At 38.8% G+C, this 14,759-nt stretch overlaps 1 protein-coding gene across 2 annotated transcripts in view; it reads left to right on the top strand.

Moving 5' to 3' along the window:
* The window catches only part of SLC25A12 (solute carrier family 25 member 12), a 75,735-nt gene extending 61,680 nt beyond the window's left edge, over positions 1-14,055 (top strand). For both annotated transcript variants that reach the window (XM_039855934.1, XM_039855935.1), the window contains 5 exons: positions 6,683-6,823; positions 8,640-8,778; positions 11,363-11,521; positions 11,633-11,723; positions 12,961-14,055. In XM_039855934.1, the coding sequence (XP_039711868.1) occupies positions 6,683-6,823; positions 8,640-8,778; positions 11,363-11,521; positions 11,633-11,723; positions 12,961-13,159 (729 nt within the window). In that variant the 3' untranslated portion in view covers positions 13,160-14,055. The remainder of the gene's footprint in view (positions 1-6,682; positions 6,824-8,639; positions 8,779-11,362; positions 11,522-11,632; positions 11,724-12,960) is intronic.
* The last annotated feature ends 704 nt before the right edge of the window (positions 14,056-14,759 follow it).

The raw sequence follows: 14,759 nt of genomic DNA, 5'->3' as shown, positions 1-14,759 counted from the left end.
ATTCGACTTTGTAGTGGCTTTTCTTTCTTTCCTTTTTATTATATGTATGTATATACAATAAAGATTTAACATATATCTGAATATATATGTTAATTTATTTAGGTCTAATTAACATACCAAAAAGAACAGATCTTAGATGTTAGCTCAATGGGTTTTAACAATTGTATATACCCATTAAATCACCACTCACAAAAAGATACAGAACATTTCACCACAGAAAATTCATTCATGCCTTTTTCCAGTTAATCACTCTTCCCTTCCCCCAGGCAACCACTGTTCTGATTTCTGTCACCAATTTTGTTTCTTCTCGGATTTCACATAAATGGAATCATACATAATGCATTCCTTCATTGTTGGCCTCTTTCGCTTATATGTTTTCAAAAGTCATCCTTGTTTTTGTGTGTGTGTCAATAACTGTTTTTTCGTTTGTTTTATGTTTTTTGTTTTTAATTTTACTGAGCATTATTCACTTGTATGAGTCGACCCCAATTTGCTTATTCATTTTTCTGTTGATGGACATTTGGGTTGTTTCCAGTTTTCTTTCTATTATAAATAAGGCTGTCGTAAACATTCTTGTACAAATCTTTTTGTCAACATATGCTTTCATTTTTCCTGGGTGAATATTTAAGAGTGGAATAGGGTAAATATATGTTCAATTTAAAAGACACTGCCAGTTCTTTGACGTGGATGGACCATTTTATAGTCTCATCAGCAGTGTACAAGTATTCTGATTACTCCACATCCTCTCCAATGTTTCATAGTCTTAGTCTTTTTTTTAATTTTAGTCATTCTAATTGGTGTGAAATGATACCTTGTTGTGGTTTTAATTTACATTTCCCTGAATCCTAAAGATGAGCATCCTTTCATGTGTTTATTGGCTGTTCATGTATTTTTTTTGTGAAGTATATTTTCAAATCTTCTGCCTATTTTTTATTAGGTTATTCATATATTTTATTATTGACTTTTATGAGTTCTTTATACATTATGGAGACAGTCTTTTGCCAGTTATGAATATTTTTCCCAGTGTATGACTTGACTCTAAAATAGCTTAATGGTGTCTGTGGTTGTTAGACATATCCACAAAGTTAAGTGGGAAAAAATATAATGTCTTTTCAAGTCAGCAGAGCAGAAAGTTTAAAAGTCTAAATGGACTGACTTATCTCTATTTTCTAAACATCTTTCTGGTAAGTACTTGTTTGTGTGTTGTTAATTCTAATTAGAGCACTTGCCTAACTGATCACAGTACCTCTTTCAGAAACTGTATACTTATGAATGGATAGAAGTATGAACTCAAAATGTATTTATTGCTCAGCAAAGGGCCAACATAATCCCATTGTGTTGCAGGTGTTTCCTTAGCCTTGTGTGAACATACCTCCTGGAGAACACGTCCCTCCCCTTGATATCTTGCTTTCTGTCTGCATGGTGCTCTCACATTAGTTAGTGCACAACAGCTCCGTAAAGTAGATAAAGCAGTTGTTGGGATCCCTATCGTCATATTAGAAAATGGAAAGGTTAAGACCTGTCCAAGGTTACAGAGGTAACGACAATATAGGTCAACAGCTTTCCAAATCGAGAATCCTTCCAGGTTCTCATGCTTTCTCCCTTCAGCCTATATATACATGCACGTGTACACACAGACATACCCATAGTAGATGCAGCAAGAGGCCCACTTGTTAGTTGGAGCTTTTACTAATCCTGGGAGCCAAGATCTGTAGCTGGCCAGCTCCCTATGCTGTGTCATCCTCAGCAAGCTGAGCTCGCACATATCTGAAGGGTTGTTTGGAAATAGTTTCTGCAGCTCCCATCCCCAGGAATTATTGTGGACCCAACTATATGCTTGCATACTTATATGGGCACACATACGTATGCACACAAGTTAAAAGTCCATATATATGTATGTCAAAGTGGCTCATGATAGGTGCACAGGAATTTTGACTCTTCCTTTACCCTAGTTAGGGATATAGTTTTATCTCTTCATATCCTAACACCCTGGCATATATCATCACTCAGCAATGAGCAAATTATAGTTTATTCCTTTTAAACTGCTCTCTATTATTTCAGAAAGAACCATAGCATTTCCTATTGCTTTATAAAAGTCTAAGAATGTCTAGTTGATGGTGCATGTGATACAGAGTCACTGTTCCTGTTCCCCGTGAATCAGTCCTAGTGACAACTGATTCTGTGACTTTTATTAGTTTTCTGATTATTTTAAATGCACATATTTTGTACATCTGTTCAAGGAGCTGGTGTGGCCTTACATTGAGGTTAGATTTTCATCAGTCTCTGTGTAGAAAGACTTTGTAATGAATTGTTCAGATTGGACATTTTGTAGTTGGAGGGAAACAGTTGCAAACTATAAGAGACAACAAACAGATCAAAGAAAGAAGTAAATAGGGGACTTGGCACAGGCAAGGCTGGGCCACCAGCTTCTTTGTGGACCCTGCCTCTGGCGTAGGCTTGTGAGGGCCGGAGGTCGGATAGGCCGAATCCTTTGTGCAGCCCTTTGCCTTCAGCCACATCAGGGGCATGGTGACCTCTCAATATTACATACTTTTCCTCCTAATGTTTGCTGTCAGCTTTAGTTGGTTTATATTCTCATTAAAAAAAATTATGTGATATAAGAGTAAATGGAAGTTTTTACATTCTTTTCTGTTGTATATAGGTAACCCTCATTTAAAATGAGATTTGTTCCCTCTATTGTGTCATTTGTAATTCAATTCTAAACAAAGAAATGACAGCTTAATACTAAAAAGTAAAAACATCTAAGTCAGTTTAAGTATTAATGCTTGTCTCTACTAAAAAATATAAGCAGCAATTTTGAAGGGGGAAATTTAGCAATTAGAAGGTTAAAAGCTAATTCGGTGATTTGGTGAGTGAAAAAATTCACAAAGTATTATATAGAATGGTATAAGCAGCAGCAAGATGTCAAATTAGGCAGTATCCATTTAAGACTATGTAGCTGTCTATCATCATGATGTAATTGAAATTTTATATGTTTTGGTGTCTATTATTTCAGATCACTAGCTATATTCGGTTAGGTTTTTTGATGTTCTCATATATATATATATATATATATACATATATACATATATATATATATATATATATATATATATATATATATATATATATATATATATATATATATATATATATATATATATATATGTATGTATGTAGGTAAGCTTTTTTTAAAGTTTAGATCCACAGATGACTAACTAGTGTTAACTAGTTTTTAACAATGTATTTAAAGTATGTAAATTACCAAATTTACCATGAGGAAGAATGTGTGAGAGAGAAGCTAGTCTATAAGAGAAGCTATTAGACCAGTTCTGTTTCATGTTTTTTGGGAGTGTTTTCCTTTGGTTAGTCTTTGTTTTTGAGTAGTTAATACATTTATTTGATTCAGAATTAAAAAGGTACAATGGAGTGTGCTTTGAAAATTCTTTGTCCCAGCTATTTATCTCTTTTTTCAGGAAGCAACCAATGTTTTCATCTCTAAGCCATTCTGATTTTGATAATCTTAGGTAAATTTTGACATATTTGTGATCAATGGGTACCTAGTATTTTATGTTCTATTTGTGTCACTGGCATGATTTTATTACCTAATCTTATTGCCTGATTAAGAGCATATAATTTCTACTTAACTATTTTCTTATTGGGCATTTATTTATTTTTTGCTTAATTTTGTTGCTTTAAAAAGATAGCAAACATTAGCACATTTATAAAAACAAAAGTCCTTTTTTTTCATTGAATGTTACTATATTTTTATTTCATAATTTCACACTTCTGAAATTCTGTATATTCAATGATTATATTGACTGTAAGCAGCATTTTTTTTTTCTGGTGAAAAGCTGTTGTTAAATTAATAGTAATCATTCATAATCAATAGAGTCTTAAAATGGAGGAGAAATGATATTTTCTTGTATTTGTTTCTCAGAGGGGAAACAGTTAAGGATGTGATAATATCGTAATCCTTGTTCTATGTTGCTAGATTTCTTAGCAGAGTGACTGAATTAATTGTAGATTTTATCGTCCCTTCCCCAATCCCCAGTTTACTATGTATGACATAGTGGTCAACCTCAGAGTTTAAAAAGGGATAGTAATGCATGTTGGTCATGTATGTTTTCCTTTAAGTGTTATAAAATATTCAAAGTTTAAGACAAATAGCCATCTTTATTTTTTTCTAAAATTATTCAGTATTTCCGGATAGTATTTGCCTACACATTCCTAGGTCTACTATAAGGTTTTAAAAATGTGCATTGACTTTGAAAGCATATATAGACTATGCGATTGCTAGTTTTCCTCCTTGAAATGTAGTAGAATACGTAGATATGAAACACACTCATAGATATGTGCCTTGCTATAGTGTCACTGTTTCATAGTTTACATGCTTGCTTGTCAGATTTTATATATATGTATATGTGTGTGTGTATAATACGTATATATATATAAATGCACATCAATTTAGTTTTGAGGTTATGTGCAATGCATTGTTGGGACTTAATATGAGTTCTGGATAACAGATCTTCAAAGCTTACTACCGTTAATGGGTTTGTTTTTTAAAATACAGTCATTTCCTTCTCTTAATTGTGCTATTTTAATAGAAAGCCTGTTACATGTACACTCAGAAAAAAAATTTGAAGAGTTGTTAAAAGAATACAAATCTCAATAAACCGGGAATTATTTTTGAAAAGGTCCGTGAGGGGAGGGGGTGGGGTGGATGCTGGTAGGAGTACTCCTGCTCTGTGGGACATTACAATTTACTAATGGTTAAAAAAAACGAAAGAACTTTATATTTATTTAAACATAATGTCCACATTTAACACATGGCACCCAGGGGTCGACATTGTCTGGTGGTGGCAAATTTTGAGGATTATAATCAAAATCTGTGGTTCTATTATTATTTTTAATCTGCTTTAGTTTAGAACATAAAGCGCTTTTTCCCAAAGATAGTCTTTGCAACCATTATTTAAACAAGAGATTTCAAGGAAGTAGCAAACTTTTTCAATTGGTTTGGTCTTTAATACTAGCCACGGGAGCAATTACTTGGATTATCATTTTAACATAATTTTCACCCAGCAATCCTTTTGAAAGTATTGTTTGCTTAGATTGAAACATTGAAATGCTTCCTCCTGCCTGCAGTGCAACAGATTAAAAGAGAAAGAAACACAGGCAAATCAACATGTAAAATTGGGTCAGTCGTCACGGGACCTGTGTGCCAGGCGTCTGGACTGTGTGAGCTGGGAGTTGCGGGAAACCCAGGGAGAGACAGCAAATTGCTGCACCCCTCCCTGAGCTTGGTGGACAAAAAAGGGATTAGGGCCCTGGGGAATCCAGGACAATAAGCTTCCCACGAAGAGGAAAGGAATCTTGTGTCAGTGTTGGCAGCTGTGGATGTTGATACGAGAGGGAAGGGTCAGGGTTGGAACAGAAGTAGTTGGGGGTGTAGAGCCCCAGGCCTGTTAGGAGAATGGGCTGGGACTTGTTGCTGCCTCTTGGAAGGAGGTCTGGGAGGGCTGGGGATTTTAGAAAAATGAACAGGAATGTGGGTGAAGGTAGAGTATCGAAGTGGCTTTGGATTCTCCACGTGAGTTTGTTTGTAGTCTTCTTATACCTGTGGAATTACACGTTTCCTGCTTCACACGTGACATGCTATTACAGCGAAGTTATATATTAAATTATGATTATATGGATATTGCCACGATTACATAATATAAATAGATACAGGTGAGAGGATGAGGTGCAAATGAGATTTTTTTCACTTCACGAATGGACATATATATGTATGTTTTAAAAAATTTATTCATTTTTATATATCCTCATATACACACACTCGTGCGCTCATTATTTCTTTCTTACAGAAACCAAAAGAGTTTGGTAAACATTCTTTTTTTCCCCTTTACTAGGTAATGGATTTCAGATGCAAATACCCTGTCATTATCTAAATTCAACTTTCTGTCAGTCACCACTGGAGAGTGTTGGCTTTGGTTTGGCCATGCCATACTGGCGGTAACTGGGTGTTCCACTCCCCAGCTCTGCTTTAAAGAGCTTTTCTGGTTTTGACTTGAAATGATACTGAAATTGTCTAAATTCTCTCCTTTTGTGGGGATGTTAGCTGTGTAGCTGTCTCAGTTTTGCACAAGATAATACATTTTAGAATTTGAACCAGAGGAGGCTTTCCCCTCAGACTTAAGGTACCTCTGTGACACAAAGTTGTGTTAATTGTTCTACAACCCAACGAAGCAGAAGCAGGTGGCTGAGCTTAAGCGAACGCTTGCTAAGAAGAGGAAAGAAACCATTGTAGATCTGGATTTTAGCTCTGGCTCGTAAAAGACACCAAGCATCTCTTTCCCTTTCACTGGTAGCTCCCCACTGCCACATCTGGCTTCACTTTCGTTTTCCAAATGAGTTTATTAGTTTTGCCATTTTGGATATGGCTGGATTGGCCCTGGAAAGACTGGCCTGAGAAACACTCTTGACAGTTCAAGTAGAAACAAACCGAGACATAGATTAGCTTGAGCAGTTTAGGACCATCCCTCTGAACCCCTCCTGCACTGGCCAAAGTGTCGGACTGTCATTTCCCCCATGAAGAGGGAGGTACTTTTCTTGGTTTTTCTTGGTTTCACTGGCAGTCATGCTCTGATTTGGAAATCTGCTTCTGTATCTCCTTTGCCTGCAGGCTGGTGGCTCTCAGGTCATCTTTACCAACCCATTGGAGATAGTAAAGATTCGCCTGCAGGTAGCTGGAGAGATCACTACAGGACCCAGAGTCAGTGCCCTGAATGTGCTCCGAGACCTGGGACTTTTTGGTCTGTATAAGGTAGGTAGATTCCCCTGGGTTATCATCTCAGTAGAGAGGTTGTAATGTACTCAATAGAAATGTGAAAGAATGTGTAAACCAGACTTATCCTGCCCCCCTCACCCCCAAAATGGAAAATCGAGCTTATCCAGCAGGGTAGTCCCTGGAGTAGACAATCAGACAAGGAAAAATCAGAACACTTCTATTAGAGGCAGTGGGATATACAGACATGCTCTCCTGTTGTCATCTTCAGGCTTTTATGAAGCCGTCGGCAGGGAGGCCAGCACTGCAGACCTGCTGGCTTCAGGCTTACAGGCTTTTATTTGATGGCAGGTTTGGGAAAAGTTTCTTTGGTGTTCTCTTTGGGCTGGTTTAGGACTTCAAAATAGTCTTGTTTATTTTGAGTCTGAGTTATCTCTATTGATATCTTCCCAGTAGGAACTTCTCTTTGTCTTAATAATTTGACCAGAGTGAAACAGTAGTGGAGTTTAGCAGGATTCAGGTTTTTAAGAAGTTAAGTGGAGGGATTTGTCAATAATGAATTCCATTAAACAACAACAACAACAACAAAAAAACCCAGTGTACTGTACTTTAGCAAAATGCCAGTCAACGGATTCCTTCCCTGCAGGTATACTTACTCCCATCATTACAGATCAGATGTAATGGAGCAGAAGCTATTATTTTTCTTAAACAAGGGAGAATATTTCTTTCCATTCGTTTGCCTTATATAACGGGGGAATACGTAAATTTAGCTGCTATAGACAACTGTGTTTTCACAGCATCTGATTTATTTATAGATCCATCACTGTAGAAATGTGTAAATTGACTTTTGTAGCAGCAAATTAAAAATTAGAAATTCTCTAGATTAGAATCACACAGCTACCAGGCTCTTAGGAGACCAGTAAACCAATGATGCCTGTCTTCAGAGAGTTTTGTCCATTCCCTCCCTTCCACTGCCAATTTCCATCTTTTTTTTGGAATTCCCTTTGAGACTGAATTTAATATTGTTTCTCTCTGTATGTCTTTCAGAAAATTCTGGAGGGTTTTTTTTTTTTTTTTTTTTGAACGTTTGAGTTTGTCTTTTAAAAAGACCATTAGGGAAACAAGAGCCAAAGATCAAGTATTTGCCTGACGAGGTAAAGCCCCGGGCAGTAGAATAGTGTGGGTTACTGACCAAGCTGAGGAAGGTGTTCATTTTGACCTCAGCCACTGACTGAGACAAGCTGTTCCTGGGTGGTTCTCTACTCCCATGGAAACCGCTTGCTAAAATATTTTATCTGGGTTTCCCCTGTACTGTCTTTTTAGGACATGCGGAAGATTGGTGGTTTCTTTTTCCCCCTGCCTTTTCCACTGCCACTACTTATAAGTTCTTACCTGGCATGTCAGGGGCTGTAGCTGATGTTGATTCATTTGGCAATTTGTTAGTTTTGGGGGCTGCCTTTGCTGATTGCTTTGGAATCAAGCTATTAATATGGGGTTTCCAAATCTGTCCCCTTCATCCCACACACATGCCCATCAAAGCACAACAGAACAAGCAGCTTAGAGGTTTGAGAATTGAATTTTCATTAACCTTAAAAACTGACTCTATACTGGAAATGCCAGAAAATTTTTGTCAGAATAAAATCATTGCCCAGTTAACTAACTTGGGCTCAAGGATCCACCATCCTTTCTTAAGCTTTTAGCCATCTATATTTCCCTATGTCCCACTTCTCCCCTTTGCCCTTCCACATGAGTCCCAATGCTATTTGAGGGACACCTCAGCCTTGTCACCCTGGGTTCCTCGGCATTCGTACCATTTACACAACTGTTTTGCACTTATTTCCTCACTGTGTGACAGGGTGCCAAAGCATGTTTCCTCCGAGACATTCCCTTCTCTGCAATCTATTTTCCTGTTTATGCTCATTGCAAAATACTTCTGGCTGATGAAAATGGACACGTGGGAGGTCTCAATCTCCTTGCAGCTGGAGCCATGGCAGGTAACTACAATTTTTCTTTTTAAACCAAAGAATCCTCCCTTTATTCTCTTCAAAAAGTACAGACTCTCTGTGAACTTTTCCCCTTTATTTCTGGAAGGGTTCTTGTTTGTTTCTGACTTAGTTTAAATATGATCGCTTTTTCTCTTTTGTGGGATGTGCTGTAATTCTGATGAGAGTTAATTACATTTGCATAATGTGGATAAACAGCTTAATGCAGCTTAGCAACTCAGAGCCAAATTAGATCTGCCCATCTAAATTGGGCTTTTCATCACGTGTTTCTTAGCCTTCTGTGCCCATGAAACCTTGGGCGCAGCCAAGCTAAGCATCAAGGTGGAAAAGTTCATCATTAAATCAGTTTCTTTGTTGTACCTCATGCTGATGCACAGGTCTAACGTGCCCTCACTTTCTATCTCTGTTATTGGAATCTGGCTGATGTGGCTCAGAACTGTGCTTTTTTCATGAAGCTGTCTGGCCCTGTTCCTTCTGCCATGGTCCTTAGATCTAAGTAAGCAGTACTTCTTCAGCAAACCATCCTGTACTTGACTGGCAGCTCTTCTCTGTCCCTCAACACTTTCTGTCCTTTATTAATGGTTGTTTGCACGTTTTGCCCTCTGTACTAGGCTGGGAGCTCCTTGAGGGCAAGGGTTTCATTCTGTTCATCCTTGCCTTCTCTGTGGCCAGCACAGTAATATTGGGATAAATGTCAATCAGTAAATGTCAGTAGAACAAATGAAAACCTTCATCTGGTCTAAGAGACCAAATTAGGCACAAAAGAGATTTCATCTGAAAGAGAAGCCTAAAAAAGTGCAGGAAGGTACTAAGATGCTTCTTTCTGATCGCAGGGGTGTAGAGTTGTGAAGGAGCTGACTTGGGATAGAAAGGGAAGAGCAGGGGTCCTTGGCAGCATCAGCACTAGGGAATGACAGAAAACGGAAAGGGCGTGTTTGCTCTCCATATAGCTGGTCAGGGATAGAAACATGAAGGGTGAAATGAACCCAAACATTGTCCCCAGGTGATCACGTAGCTCTGCCTGGGCTCATGGCCTGTGGAGCTCGCACCGGGTTCCATCTGCTGTGGCGCCCAGGCTAAACGCGGCAGGACAGCCTGAGCACTGAAGTGTGTTCTGTGGCAGGAGCCCTTGGTTCTCAGGGCGTCGGGGTGGACCATGTTGTTCTCGCCCATGATGACAGGGAATGACTTGTGATGATTAAGAAACTCTCCCAGGGAGGTTGGAGCCCTTATTTGAGGTTCAGCAAATCCCTCGTCCTCTGGCATTTGTAACTTCAGTTAAGTGCATGCGCATTTGAAAGCCAGCAGAGCTACCTGCTCAGCCTGAACGCTGAGTGCTCATCCAGCCCCTTTCTGGGATTCACCATAGTCTCCCAGTTTTAAATGGGGCCAGTAGATTTTCTCTCAAGTCTTTTCTCTGATCTTTCCAATCAACAGCAAAAACACAGCCAAAGAACAGCCTAATTGTGGACAGGCATTTTGCCAGTGCTTGATGGAACCAAGTAAATATTCCGTGGAACCGTCAGCACAAACTTCTTGCCCACAGAAATTTGAAGTCAGTTTTTAGAATGAGAGATCAATATGTCTGATTTTTACTCGTAAAGCTTTGCTGGCAGGCACTGAGAATACTCAGAATTTCAGAGCATTCCAAAGACAGGCAGTTTACCTAATTTCACAAGTAAGGTGCAGGGCTGTGCGGAGGAGAGGTCGTTTGCATCCTTTCCTGACAAAGCCGCCATAAGTCCACCAGCTCTATCCACCTAGTGATGATCCAGTGATATTCAGTCCAAATTGTATCTCTTCCCCCGATATTGCTCCTTTGTTCTCTGTTTTGTTTTATAAGTAAAAGGTATGGTTGTGATATCTATCTTGTGTGTCCTGCTGATTAATCTCAACATGATCCCAGGGAGCTTGGGCACAGGGGATGGATGATAAGGCCTTTCCATGATCAGCCCCCCTATTGTTCCTTAACTGGTTGCCTGGCCTCCTCTGCTCCTGTTGTAATGACTTCTGTCATACAGGCATGTCTGAAAGGAGTCACAGTCAACTCTTAAGTTAGCCCCTCAAACAGGTGAGTGGATATGAGTATTGATATTCACCTCTCACAGCAAGGTGACAAGAATCAGCAAAAAACACGAGTCTGATGTCAGATACATTTAGCAACTCATTCAATTGACATTTTCTTCATTTCTTATTTTACATGAAAGTACTCGTATCTTATTTAAGAAAAAAAAAAAGGAGGTAAAAAATTGAAACCCAAAGGGGGAACACTTGGGAATGGTCCTATTAATATTGCTGCATTTCCACACACACCTCCCCCACACACACACACAGTTCTTTGGGATCATGCAGTGTAGTGATTTTCCCAATTCAGAAAGAAAAAAAGAATTTCACCTTGGCCACACTGAAGCAGCTAATAGGCATTTATATCCTTTTTCCATTAGTGCCCAGGCATCTATTCAAGAAGCTTTGAATTAAAGCAGTTAAAGTTGCTAATTGTATTGTTAGACGTTAGCAGTATTTCTGTCCTTTAGGAGGTACTTTGGATGAATTAAACGTGGCTTTCTCCTGAAAGGTGTGCCTGCTGCTTCTCTGGTGACCCCTGCTGATGTCATCAAGACAAGACTGCAAGTGGCTGCCCGTGCTGGCCAGACGACATACAGTGGTGTCATCGACTGTTTCAGGAAGATACTCCGGGAAGAAGGGCCCTCAGCTTTTTGGAAGGGGACTGCAGGTAGAGTCTGGGGCCACACGGAATTAGCGTCCTACTCGCCTTACTCACTGGTCGTCTTTGCCACGGTCACCCCGGCGTTAAGTGCCCCCTACTCCTGTCTCTTTTTTTCAGCTCGCGTGTTTCGATCCTCTCCTCAGTTTGGTGTTACCTTGGTCACCTATGAACTTCTCCAGCGGTGGTTTTACATTGATTTTGGAGGCCTGTAAGTGCAGCTGTTTGACTCCTTTATAAAGACGGCACCCAAACCGAACCCAATCCTTTGTTCGGCCTACAAAGGATTTTTTGGAACGCTTAAAAAGTGATAGAACAGAGAATTGATAGAACAGGACCAATACATTTAAATCATTGGGCTTGAGAAGCTCAGGGTTAGGGGAGAAAGACCTTGACAGAGTGACATCGTACACAGTATTAATCAGCTACTTGGGGAAAGTTTAGGGAGGCAGCAAATTAAAACGTCATGTGAATAGTTATCTTTTTTAGTGTAAGCAAATACTGAGCTTCAGAGATTTAGGTCCTTTAGTAACACTTTTGTGAACTTTCTTTCAAAGACTCAGTCAAGCCCTTTTACACCTCTGAGACTTCATTATTCATCATAATTATTAGAATAGGTATAGATGTTCTTAGAGCTAATTTGTTACAAATAAAACAAAGGTTCAAAGAGAGGTTATGCCTGTGGACATAATCACTGGTGAGACTTAGGCCAGAAATTGGGTTTTTGACGCTTAGTACTTGAAGCTTGCACTGAAAGAGAAGAGAAATTACTTGTTGAATTTGCTGGGTGGGAAAGGTTATACCCAAAGCAAGCAATTATCAGATCAAACCATGCATCTGAGTCTTTTATGTCATAAACCTAAAAACCGCTTTCCTGCTCAAAGGCCAGGTTGGGAATTAGCTGTTCAACCAAGTAGAGGGACTTACACAAAGAAAGAAAGAACAGCAATCTTAGAATTCTAGGCTTTTCTATACTTTCACTTTGTAAACGTAAGAATTATATCTATTTCTCTTTAAATAATTTTAGTAATAACCTTCATGAGTCTTTTAAAAGGTAGCTTTTTAAGTTGTCAAAATAAAAATGTAAACTTTTTGATTAATTTATGCTTGGTGCAGAAAATTTGGAAAGCAGGAAAGCATGAAAGGAAATCATTCATAATCCTACTTCTCAGAGAGTGTTAATATTTAAGTGTATTTTCTTCTCATCTTTCTTTTCTGTGGGGTATATATATATCCATTGAAATTTAGGCCATTTGTCTTCTAAATCAAATATGTGAACATGTTGTTGTCAAAACCCTTATAAACCATAACTAATGCAGCGTAGATGACAAGGAAGTAGTTGAACAAACAACACTCTTTGTGACCCATGGGCCAGACCGAAATGTTCAGTTGTATGCCATCCTCAAGAGTCTTGAGCACGCTAACCATTTGCTTTCTCCTGTCAACAGCAAACCCTCTGGCTCAGAACCAACACCTAAGTCACGCATCGCAGACCTTCCTCCTGCTAGTCCGGATCACATCGGTGGATACAGACTCGCCACAGCCACTTTTGCTGGCATTGAAAACAAGTTTGGCCTTTATCTCCCCAAATTTAAATCTCCTAGTGTTGCTGTGGTTCAGTCAAAGGCAGCGACAGCAGCTCAGTGATGAGATAACTGTTGAGTGTGGCAAAACGGCACCCTGGAGAGGCCTAGGACAGCAGCCCTGTAATGTATCTAGTCAGCTGCATGGTGCTGACTGAGCTGAGGAGTCAAACTATTCTTTCTATATGACATATACATATACCTGTTTATAAAGTAATCATCTGCCCAGGAAAAAAAAAAAACACAATGCAGTTTCAAGCTTTAGTCTTACATGTTAAAATGTTTTCCAAGCCTTGGCATGAATTAGTGTTCTAGACTGCTTTGCACAGCTTGCACTTATAGTGACTGTACATATTGTACATCTTTGTACAGAGACATCTTGGCACCTCATCCCAACCACATTTATAGAATGAAATGCAGTTCTGAGTGGCTTGAAATGTACAGAATGTTTTGAAAGTGTTTTATTAAGAATCACACGAAAATAAATGTATTACAATTAAATTCATTCTTATTGGTGACTTATGGACAAGAAGCATCAATATTGGATGTATTTAATTCTTAATTTGTTTTCCATTCTGGAATAAAAAAGTATCTGCTGATAAGAGGTATAACAAGACCAGTGCTAACACCATTGAATAATAGATCCTTTGGAAAAGATGCATGCCAGTGGATGCCAGAGGACCAGGCTAATGACTTGCGTGTGCTGATGTGTTTCCATTTGTATTTAACGTGTGTGTAGATCCTCCCCTGTTCATCAATCAAAAGGCATTTTCTAGACAGCTCCTCTCCTGTCAGTGTGCATATGCAAAGAGGGACGTCTCCAGCATTACTGGCTTAGTTTCGCCTTCCTCTGACACAGCAAGGCAAGGGCCTACCTTTCAAAAAAGTAAAGGATACTTTGGCAATTTTCCTTCATATGGATATGATTCCAGTAAAAAATAAAATGCACACCAAAATGTATGCATGGAGTTGGATTTTCCTTCATAAATATACTGATAGTGCCTTTTATTTTGATTCGTTACTCATCAATTTCCCTCTCTTCTACTTTTATAGGAAATAATTTGATTTGAAAAGGGCTATGGTGGAATGAGGGGAGGAAGAAGAAAGAGGAAAGCTCTATCTGTGATTTAGTGGGGTCTAGGTTCTTCCTTATGAATCCAACAAACTACTTATTCCAAAAGTCACTCACAAGGGTGTGATTACTAATTTAGATCTCAACATGCATCTTGACAGCCACATCGACGCATCACCATGGATGTAATTTGATGTGTAGCATCAGAATTTGTTTACTTTAGCAAAGTGCTTTGGGAAAACATTATTGGTATTGCCAGTGAGCCAGGGTATGAGAATGTATGCAAATATTTTCAAGGGGCAAGCCTGGAGATGGAGCGAGTCACTTAGTATCCTGCACAGTGCTCATCAGTTGATGGCTGACAACATTGCAACACAACCGTAGGCTCTCTCAAGGCCCTGCAGGAATAAAGGAATTAGCTTCGAAAGCAAAGTTTTCAGTTGTTCTCATTGGAATGGAATAAATAGCAATACAGTTGTTTTGCTATTACCATCTCTTAAAAATATGCAAGTAGTCCATGGGTATGTTCTCTAAAAAGATTCATATAATAATATATATGTATGCAGAGTAAGATATGAAAGATACCCTTTTT

This window comes from Pteropus medius, unplaced genomic scaffold (assembly GCF_902729225.1).
Source record: "Pteropus medius unplaced genomic scaffold, Ma_sr-lr_union100, whole genome shotgun sequence".
In the NCBI taxonomy this organism is placed as follows: Eukaryota; Metazoa; Chordata; class Mammalia; order Chiroptera; family Pteropodidae; genus Pteropus; species Pteropus medius.
The sequence above is the reverse complement of the archived record's forward strand: the minus strand, read 5'-3'. Positions and strand labels throughout refer to the sequence as shown.